Source organism: Sorex fumeus, unplaced genomic scaffold, assembly GCF_029834395.1.
Source record: "Sorex fumeus unplaced genomic scaffold, SorFum_2.1 ptg000128l, whole genome shotgun sequence".
Lineage (NCBI taxonomy): Eukaryota > Metazoa > Chordata > Mammalia > Eulipotyphla > Soricidae > Sorex > Sorex fumeus.
Window position 1 is genome coordinate 12,305,900 of NW_026606185.1, and position 11,646 is coordinate 12,317,545.

Sequence of the window (11,646 nt, forward strand, 5' to 3'; positions counted from 1 at the left end):
CCAAGTAAATGAGTTCTCTCTCTAGAATATATTTGGGAAAACAAAAGTAAAAACATCCTAGGTAATTTTGACAAGTAGAATTAAAGTATTCCTTCTATTTAATAACATTTTCTACAAAGTTGTGGAAAATATGATAGTGTACTATTAGATCTACGGTACAGAAACTGACCTCTGTAGTAATACAAAGAGCCACAGAACAAAGGTTTGTGCATTTGGATATGTAAGTCAGAAAAAAGCTAGCCAATAGACCTTGAAAGAGAAATTCACCATTGGTTACCCTCAGTGTGGGGACAGGGAAGCAGAGGGTTAGACCTTTAGTCACTAATTAGCTGCAAAATTCTAAATATTAAAAAAGGAACAATTTAAAAATGTGACCAAAAAAGAGCCATTACTCGTATAAACCCCCATAAATATATAAGCAGTAGATCATTATCTATAGCACTCAGGAAAATGCAAATTAGATGCCAAGGAGAGTATCATTTTACATTCACCAGTTTGGAGAAAACTGAAAAGTCTGGCAAGATCATGTCTTGGGATATGGGTCAATAGGAAATTTACAAAATTGCTTGAGTAAAGCTGACGTGAACAATTCTATGATGAAATAATTTAACACATATATAAAAGGTTGAACTATGTTAATTTATGTATATCTGATGGGTTTTAAGTTATAAAAACAGTTCAATCTTTTATTTTTTCTTTTTGGGTCAAACCCAGAGACTCTCAGGGATTACTCCTGGCTCATGCACTCAGGAATTGCTCCTGGCAGTGCTCGGACAACCATATGGGATGCTGGGAATAGAACCTGTGTTGGCCATGTTGGCTGCATGCAAGGCAAAGCCCTACCCGCTGTGCTATCACTCCAGCCCCAAAACAGTTCAATCTTGTTGGGAAGATGTTATACTTAATAAATAAAAGCTTGGCTCAAGAAATGCTTACACGGGGGTGTGGGGGCAACTAAAACCTCATGGGAAGGGGGGCATTCCGGTCCGTCCTTCACGCCCTACCGAGGCCACCAGTTGCCCCCCACGAGCAGCTCTCCAGCATGGCCATGGCCCCAGGAGCACAAGGACTTAATGCAGAACCCAGCAGCCTGGAGCAGAAAAGTGAACGGACTATGCATTAATCCAGGCCATCATGTCTGCCTGGAGGGGAAAGGGTGTTGCCCCATTCACCCTCCCCTCTCTGGAAAGAAAGATGGCGGCCGCATGGCAGCCTTGTGGAGAGCAGGTATGAGCCGGGGGTGTGGGGGCGACTAAAACCTCATGGGAAGGGGGGGCGTTCCGGTCTGTCCTTCACGCCCTACCGAGGCCACCAGTTGCCCCCCATGAGCAGCTCTTCAGCGCGGCCACGACTCCAGAGCACAGAAACCAATCTCTTAATTATCTGACTCTCAGTAGAAATACTTCCAGGGTTAATTAGTAAAATAGCGGAAATCCAAAACCAACATTTAATTCTTGAACCCAACTGTAGAAAGCGAATCACTTCACAATGCTTTTTCAGCATGTCTGATTTTGGGGGGGGGGGGGGTAAACTCTAAATAATAGTGGTGCATCTTTTATTGAAACAATGAATCTAATCAAAGCAGATAGAGTGTTAACTAGAATTCATCTGCCTCGCAGGCATTGGGAGGGATGGGGGGTGGGGTTTTATTGGGGTTCTTCGTGGTAAAAAATAAGTATTGGTAAAGGGAAAGGTGTTTGATATTTGCATGACTGAGACCTAAATCTGAAAGCTTTGTAACTTTTCCCACAGTGATTCAATAAATAAATAAATTATTTTTAAAAAAAGAAATGTTTACAATAGCAGTATTTGTGAAGAAAAAAGAAATCATGCAAAAATAAGCAAATAATAAACAGTGCTATACTAGGAAAAAATAAGTGCTCATTTAATCAGTCATCTAATTATTTTACAGGAAGTAAGATCCATAAAACAGCAAGGAAGAAGTATGAGGTAGTCTGAGCCTAAGCAAATAAATTAAATGTATTTGTGAAAGATGAATAGGGACTAGAGAGACATTTCAACCTGCCTGAAGGTATGCTTTGTATACAGGAGACACGTGGAACAACCCCCAAGCACAGTCAGTAGCGACCTCTGATTACCAGCATGTGACTCTATAAAAATATAAATGGGGTTAAATAACTGTATGCTGCCCTTATCAAGGATACTCTATGGATATAGAAGTGTAAAGTAAATTCTGTCCTCCTGAGAGCCCTAGATTGCTGACAGGATCTTGTGCATCCAATATTTCATCTGTGCAACAGTTAGTAAGGTAGGAAAAATTATGCCCATTTTACACATTTTGTTTTTGTTTGTTTGTTTGTTTGTTTTTTGGTGTCATACCTGGTGATGCTCAGGAGTTACTCCTGGCTTTGCACTCAGGAATCACTCTTGGCAGTGCTTAGGGGACCATATGGGATGCTGGGAATTGAACCCAGGTGAGTCACATGCAAGACAAATGCCCTACCCACTGTGCTATCGCGCCAGCCCCGCATTTTACACATTTTGAAACAGGAAGGTAATTGCTTGCCATTATACTTGAACAAGTTTATGACACAAATATGGTCTAAATAATATTCTAGATGATTTAGATCAAATGCATTAGGTGAATAGTGCATTAGGTAAACAATTTTCCTTATCCCTTTAACAAAACATTATACAAGCCTGTGCATTAGGTAAGCAGTTTTCCTTATCCCTTTAATAAAACATTATACAGACTTAATATAAACCCAAGTTACTCAGAAAGTATGTGGTTTTGATTACAAGAGAAAGCCACAAAGAACAAAACACTTCAACACACAAAAATACAGATAAATCTAAATGAATTGAGAAGGAGAGCTCTTCAACCAGGGCTAATCACAAGATCTCACTAGCTGAATGAAGGGGAAAACTATAATAGGTTTAAAATATCATAGGAGCTGAGTAAAATATATAATTAGTCTGTTGTCTTTGTATTTGGAAACAAAGGGCTTTGCAGAAGTGTGAAATTCCATTGTGTCTCTTAGGAGCATTTGGACAACCTCTTGGTAAAAGACACTTTCCCACAAATATCATAAGATACTCACAGTAAAACACTGTAAGAAATGTGGGTTCAAACAAAGTATGAGTAAAAACTAATTAATAGCTCTCTCCATTCTTAATCTGCCTTAAGCCCTCTAAATTCAGAGTTGGAACTTCTAATAATCCATCAGAGTTCAGAACACCTTTCAGAAAGAACCATTTGCAAACCCTTTTCTATTGGTTATATAGGTAGGTACTGAGGAAAAGAAGCAGAAAAGCACTTTCATCCCTTAATCATTTGCACTTGTTTAAAATTAACCATGAGATCAATTTCTTTACTTGCATCATTTGTTCATTACTTGTATTGGGGCTAGAGAGATAGTGCGGTGGATAAGGTGCTTGCCTAGAACATGGCTGACAAGGGTTCAAAATTCAGCATCCTATATGGTCTCCCAAGCACTGCTAGGAGCAATTTCTGAATGTAGAGCCAGGAATAAGCCCTGAGCACAGCCCCAAATCCTAAATAAATGAATGTTACTTACATCTACCCTTCCTCAAATTCTTCAAGAGACTTACAAGTGTGTTATAAAGATAAATAAGGGATAATTTTTTTTCTTCAAGAGCTCAAAACAGAAAAAATGACAGAACCTCAGCGGGAGAAAAAAATCTTTCTGAGAATCAGGGGAAAAAAATCTTTCTAAAAAACTTTTTGATAATCAGGTGTGAAATGTGTATTAAAATAGACTTTAATCCAAAAGCTCCAATTTAATGGATTTTTTTTAAGTAGACAACTGGGATAGTGTCCAAATTGTGCAACAAAAATGTTGATTTCAACCATTTTTGTTCAATCACTAAGAGCAATGAACAAAGAGAAAATTACAGCCTAAGAGTGACTGAGGTCAGATACTGAGGAGGTCATATAGGGATGTAGGGTTTGAGTGCTCCCTTCACACAGCTAAGAAATGGCACTGGGTGACCACATGGTACATGTCAAGGAAATAAAGACTTGGAACTCTCTCCCTAAGTCCCCATTCACCATTGAATGTTCACATTGACTCTAGTCAAAATAGCATTTGGAATAAAATTTTAATTCGGAATAATTCTAAATGATTTGCTCGAGCGGGCCCAGTAACGTCTCCATTGGAGACTTTGTTGTTAGCATTTAAATATATTTCAAATAAAATTATTATCTCATTCCTACTTTGTACAAACTGGCAGGCTACTGAATGTAGCCTGCCCACACGGCAGAGTCTGGCAAACTCCCTGTGGCGTACCCAATATGCCAAATACCAGTAACTATGGTAAAGGTAAAAGGTAAAGGCCCTCCCATTGATCGTCGATTTGCTCGAGCGGGCCCAGTAACGTCTCCATTGGAGACTTTGTTGTTACTGTGTCTGACATATGGAATACGTCACGGGGAGCTTGCCAGGCTCTGCCGTGCGGGCGAGATACTCCCGGTAGCTTGCCAGGCTCTCCGAGAGGGTCGGAGGAATCGAATCATTCTCCTAAAGAGCCTTGAATATAATCTCAGGGCTAGGATGAAGGAGACGTTACTGGGGCCTGCTTGAGGCAATCGACGATTAACAGGATGATTTGTGATTGTGATTGTGATATATTTCAAAATATAGCACTGTAGCACTGTCCTCCCGTTGCTCATTGATTTGCTTGAGCAGGCTCCAGTATCATCTCACAACAAATTGTGAGACTTGTTACTGTTTTTGACATATCTAATACATCGTGGGGAGTTTACCAGGCTTTGCCTTGCAGGCAAGATACTCTCGGTAGCTTGCCGAGCTCTCCGAGAGGGGCGGAAGAATCGAACCCGGGTCAGCCCACATGAAAGACAAACGCCTTACCTGCTGTGCTATAGCTCCAGCCCATGAAAATATAAAGGACAAAATAATTATGAAAGTTTATTATACTATAAAATGTTGAATGGGGCTGCAGAGATAGCACAGAGACCAAGGCAATTACTTTATGTGGCCCACCTCCTGGGTTCAATTTCCTGCACCAAAATGTTCTCCTGGGCACTGCCATGAATGATCCCTGAGCACAAAGCTAGGAGTAAGCACTGAGCACTGCCAAGTGTGGCGCAAAACATACAACACACACATACACACACACACACACACGCACACACACACACAGGAGCTTCTCTTGTTGTGACTGGAAAGATATCTGGGTATAGATACCTTTAGGTAACTCTTATATTCTTAAAATCAGCAATGATGCAGGAGAAATGGAATGCTTCCACTGAACAAAACTCTGAACAAGAAACTTCCTGTATAGAATTAGTGTTGTAATCCACCTACCCGCACCTGCATCCTGCCCCTCGAAGCTTATTTTATGTGTAATTGTTTATATAACCACTGGGGCTTTAATAAGTACCATAGGAGGAAAATAAAACTAACCTTAACAGATTAAAAAAGCAAATTAATACCAACTAAACTGCAAGGAAAGTTCAGTGTTTGGGGAAGGATATAAAGCAAACAAAAGTAACTAATATATGCTTATTCCAAACAAAATGTAGTTTGCCCTTCAATAATTTGACATTGTAATTGCTTCTCCTAAATCACTGCTGTTAGAAAACTAGAATACACTGAATCTCCTTTTTTGATCTTCTATGACTGAGCTATTTTTCTCCTGAGGTCGAGTTGACCTAGGTCAGTTATGAAGGACCCTGAGGCTTCCAGAGATAATGGCCAATGAAAAGATGATCGACTTTTGTCTTCACACATACCAAAGAGAAGACATTCATTTTACAGTTTGACTAATAAATAATCTAAAGTTCTAATGAGCTAATAATCTAAAGTTCTAAACTTCTAATACAGGAAGTTTCTTGTTCAGAGTTTTGTTCAGTGGAAGCATTCCAATTCTCCTGCATCATTGCTGATTTTAAGAATATAAGAGTTACCGGGACTGGAGAGATAGCACAGCGGGTAGGGCATTTGCTCTGCACGCAGCCAACTTGGGTTCGGTTCTCAGCATCCCATATGGTCCCCTGAGCACCGCCAGGAGTAACTCCTGAGTGCAGAGGCAGGAATAACCCTGTGCTTCGCCGTGTGTGACCCAAAAAGAAAAAAAAAAGAATATAAGGGTTACCTAAAGGTATCTACACCCAGATACCTTTCCAGTCACAATAAGAGAAGCTAGCTATGTAAACTGCTCTTGTGATCTTTGACCACATAATGTGAAATTACCCATAATGGAGACACACGGACCAGCATAAAGATCCAGTTCTGTCGCTAGGATGTTTTCCCCTCCCATATAACGTCTTGTTTAGCAGTGCCTTCAGGTATGTGACTGAAGATCTCCTTAGAGGCCAATACTCCAAGGTAGACCAGAAAGCATACCCAACTCTATTTCTTATTGACCAGCTACAGGAAAGTCCTGACCATTGGACCCTGAAGCACGATGTACTATATTAATCTTCAGGAACAATTAGGTGTAATCAGAGAACAGGCTTAAATGCTTTTCTTCAGCACCTTGAATATGGCTTTATTTGTCAAAAGGGTTGCTGCATGTGCTAAAAGGCTAATTAGGTTATGTGAGGTCAGACTGGAGGAGACAGTTTCCTAATACTGTATTAAAAAAAAAGATCCTTATGAAAAAGTGGAATTGTCTCTGGGATCAGGTAAAGGCAAAGATGTTCATTGTCTCCACTTTTATTCAATAGATTAGAAGCAATAATACAGAAAAAATAAATTAAAAGGATCCAAACTGGAAATAAGAAGTTAAAGTATCACTATGGGCTGGAACGATAGCACAGAGGTGGGGCATTTGCCTTGCACGCAGCCAATATGGCTGACCCGAGTTCGTTTCCTCTGCCCCTCTCGGAGAGCCCAGCAAGCTACCGAGAGTATCCCACCTTCACGGCAGAGCCTGGCAAGCTCCCCATGATGTATTCGATATGCCAAACACAGTAACAACAAAAGTCTCCAATGGAGACGTTACTGGGCCCGCTGGAGCAAATCGATGAACAACGGGAGGACAGTGACAGTGTGAAAGTATCACTATGTGCAGATGACATAATAATGTAGATGGAAAACCTTAGAATCCACAGGAAAACAAAGCATACCTTTGTCAGGTTCACTTAGAATCTAGTATCATATATGAGAAATAGTAAATATTGTATTCCTTATTCATTCAACAAATTCTTTATTCATTCAACAAATACTTATAAATACCTCCTGTATGTCAGGCACTATTCTAGATGCTAGGAATATATTAGTGAACACATTTTAAAATAATAATAAAATATTTTTAAAAGATTCACCACTCACTCTGGTGAATGTGAGATACTAATTTAAGTGATAAAAGAAATTATTAAAACATCAGAGAGACACTACAGGAGTTAGGATACTTGCCTGCATACAGCAGCCCTGGATCAGTCTGGAGCTATATATAATCTACTAAGCACTGTCAAAAGAACCCCTGCACACTGAGACAGAAGTAAGCCCTGACCACCATCTGGACTGTCTCAAATATATCTACACTCAAAAAATTACAATTAAGTAAATCTGTCACATGTTACAAGAAAGTAAATAGTAAAAAAGAAAACTAAGGTAAAAAAAATGTGATGTAGGATTTTCTATTTTAAATAAGGCTTTTAAATAATTATCATAAAATTAAATTTTTAAAAAAATAAACATTATATATTTGCAGATTAAAAATCATTAAAATTTTGAGCCAGAGAAATAGCTCAAAGGAGTCAAGTGAATACTTTGCATGCAGGGGCCCTGACTCTATCCTTACTAATGCTTGTCCCCTTGAGCACCAGATAAACACAGAATCAGGACTAAGTCCGGAGAGCAATTCAAAATATAACCACTTTCTCCAAAACAAATACAAACAAAAATTTATAAAACTGTCTAAACAACTCAAGGTTTTGACCTTACAACTTTTGTGTGATCATATTTATACCTGAAAAATCTCTAATTCTAAAACTCTTTCTATGAATATAGACACGTCTTCCTCAACATTTATCTTATTTTGAGAAAAAAGGAAATATTCAGGATATAAAAATTTTGCAAAATGGAATACAAGGTCAATTACTGAATTTTTCTTTGAAAAAGAACTTTCAGCAGAAAAAATTATGCTGAGTGAAGACTTTAAAATAAGAAACTATGTAAACAATATTTCAGATATTTTCTAGAGAAAATTATACTTTTGCATGTTTATTTTAATCTATAAATATTACAAATAATTATTAATTATTTTTAATTATTGTTACTATAAACAATATGTACTTCATTAAAACATATTTCTATTGAACATTTGCATGACATTAACACAAGTTCATTTTCATGCAGTTAAAACAGGCTTGCAATGTAATTTAGATACAAATCCACAAAGATGTGAATTAACACTGATGATCAACATCAAAGAAAAATGCCCAGTCTACATATTGTACCAATTCTACTTATTTTCATAGGACAGCTTTTTGTTTGGAGATCAGTCTGTTTATACATTAAAGACTTTTAAGACTTGTGCTTCAACTAAAGGATTTACTGTTTTATTTTCTACAACAGATACCCCAAACACCAATAATATCTTAAATCCAACTTATTGTCTGTTTTTGTTGTTGTTCAGTTTCATTTTTCTAAATCGCCCTTTTGGGCAAGATGTTGTAGTACTGACTTTTCACTCTGTAATGAATCTGCTACTTTGATCTTTAGGGCAGGTTCCAATTTACAATAATCTTATATCCCCTTCCACAGGCATTTGTACTGAGGGGCAGCCCTGATCTCTCCTACCTCATCAAGACCTTTTGAGAAACCCAGCAACACTCACCTGGTGCCTGAGTCTGCAGAGCCAATTCTTCCAGAGCAGAGCTCTGAATTGCTTCCCAGTCTGCCCCATGCCTGACAGAGCTGCTTGGTCAGTAAATCAGCTGAAAGCACCCATTTATACCCACAGGTTCAGATGAGAGAGACATGCACGGAGCCTATTAGTCAATCCCAACAAAAGTGAGTGATGCAAGAGATTACTGGTGGTTCAATAATACAGGCATCAAATGTCCTTCTTGCTCTATATTTGTTGAGAAAACTTTCCTTTTTCGTAGCTGTTCAGTATTAGGGAATGTTAGGAAAGATCTGATTTATAGATTTCAGAGCATGAACCAAGAGCACACACCACTGACGAGTGCAGCTAGCTAGGAGTCATGCTCACATGACCAAACCCCTTTCTCCTTGATGCTAATTGGATAGAATTATTCTTCCTATTCCTGAACTATAGATATTATACCGAGTTAACCAAACAGGTTGTGGTTTTGGAAGGCTTACGGCAGAGAATTGGAGGGAACTAAAGGGAGAAAAGTTTATCACTGAAGAGAGAATGAAAGAAGTGGCTTAAGGTTAGTCATACCCTCCTATTATTCCTCACTTCCAATGAATCCACACTTCAGTAAGCAGGGGAAGTGCAATAGCAGAGATGAGATTCTTGTCCACCTTTACTTAGAGTCTGTGAGCAAATACAACATGGCATGAGTAAGAATACATCTAGCATCAATCATGTGTTGCTGATACCCCAATAGAAGACAAGGCTCCCGATGCTCATCGGCACTCCAGCCCTTCACCCTGGGTGATAGGTACCAGCAGTCAGTCTGTGGACTACCTCCGAGCCCTAGTGGATTCTTGCACACTTTAGTCTTTTTAACCAGTGGCGGGATTCAACTGTGCAGGGTTGCTTCACCATCTTGGAAGCTAAAGTTTCTGTGTTCCTGTTACCCCTACCTGTGGTCAGAGAAACAGCAAGCAGGCAAATGGACTCTGTGGTCTTCCATTTCATAAAACAATTTTCACAAGCTGTGAATGTTATGCCAGTGGATTTTGAAACAGGAAACAGCCTCTTGAGAGGAATTCATCTTTAGAGGAACTCACTCAATTATTCTATCAATCTAGATTTTAAAAGAACATCAGATTATTTTGCCTTTTTTTATTGTTCATTTCGTCTTTGGTACCACTAAAGTAAAGGCACACCTTCGTATGTGAGTCCAGAACAACAGTGACTCCTATGTGATGTTTATGCACCTCAAAATTCTGTAGGAATTATCTGTTGGCTGCCTTGGTTTCTTTTGCCATTGACCCTTACCGCACTTTATATAACAGGGACAATATTATTTTTTTCCTTTTTATTTATGTAGGGGTAATTGCTATTTATTCAGCCACTGATTAAGTTGATTGAATTGGGCATGAACTCTACCTTACTTTTTTTTCTTTTTTATAATTTTATTTATTGAATCACTGTGAGAGCAATTATAAAGCTTTCGGGTTTAAGTCTCGGTCAAACAATGATGAAACAGCCGTCCCTTCACCAGTCCACATTTTACACCACCAACCCCCCCCCATCTCACACCCTCCCCCTACCTGTGTAGCAGATGATTTCCATATCACTCTCTCTCCTCTTTGATTACATTCAATATTTCGACACCAGACCCACCATTATTATTTGGGATTTTACCCCAACACTCAGATCTGCTGACAAGGCAATAGTAGACAATTTGTTTGCTATTGCTGGTTATGAATAACATATGATGTCACACAGCTGCAGTAGTGGCCACACAATTTTGGAATTCTGAAATTTTAACAATTAAATCTGGAAGAATTTCTCCCAAAACCTGCTGGGTTCCGAGATTTGTTCCTGAGTCTCTTGGATCATGGCCGTTAAGCAGCTTGATCAGGAGCCAGAGAGGCCATTCATGGGCAGAGACTCGGGGTCTTGTTGGGGTGGAGAGGAAAGGGCCGGCTCCACCTCCATCCCTTGAGGCCCGTGTGTCTCGTCACTGCAGGCCCAAACCTGACCATCAAGAGGCCTCTGGAGAATGGCAGTCACCGAGCCCCCAGGGGGAACAGGCCAAGGCATGAAACCTATTCCCACCTGGGGTGGCCCTGTGCTGGTAACCTACTGCAGGGACCAGACACATTTCTGCCAAAAGCCGCTGGGTTTGAGATTTATTTCTGAGTTTCTGGGATCATAGCCGTTAAACAGCTTGATCAGGAGCCAGAGAGGCTATTCGTGGGTGGTGACTCAGGGTCTTGTTGGGGCGGGGAGGAAAGGGCTGGCTCCACCCTCATCCCTTGAGGTCCTTAGTGTCTCGTCACTGTGGGCCAAAACCTGACTGTCCAATGGCCTCTGGAAGATGGCGTCCACCAAGCTGCCAAGGGGGAGCAAAGGCGGAAGGACAACACCCTTTCCCCCTGGGGTGGTACGGCACCAGTAACTCATTGCAAGGACCAGATGCATCTCTGCCAAAAGGCGCTGGGTTCCAAGATTTATTTCTGAGTCTCTGGGATCATGACCATTAAGCAGTTCAATCAGGAACAAGAGAGGCCTTGCCTCCAATTATATAGCTGAGTCAGAGGTGGATTGTGAGTGTGTCTCCCACATACCTAACTTTTGGCTCTTTGTTTTCTTGGTAAACTTTGCCCCAAGTTTTTGGGGGCTTGCAAAAGGCACAGCAGCAATTTTGGGGTATCTGGAAGTCTGAAGGCGCCATCAGGCTGCTGATGCACTCGCCTCACAGGTACAGATTGACCTGCTTGCGACACCATACCCCCAAGCAAAATTATTATTTTTAAAATATCAGCATAGAGAAGAGTCCAACCATTGTTATCTTACCATTTTATTTGCATATCAACGTTTTTTTGT

At 40.0% G+C, this 11,646-nt stretch overlaps 1 protein-coding gene across 1 annotated transcript in view; it reads right to left on the minus strand.

The window, feature by feature from the left end:
- Positions 1-8,859, minus strand: part of ABCA13 (ATP binding cassette subfamily A member 13) — a 461,928-nt gene extending 453,069 nt beyond the window's left edge. The window contains exon 1 of the mRNA XM_056138421.1: positions 8,791-8,859. Within this exon, the coding sequence (XP_055994396.1) occupies positions 8,791-8,859 (69 nt within the window). The remainder of the gene's footprint in view (positions 1-8,790) is intronic.
- Positions 8,860-11,646: the final 2,787 nt, after the last annotated feature.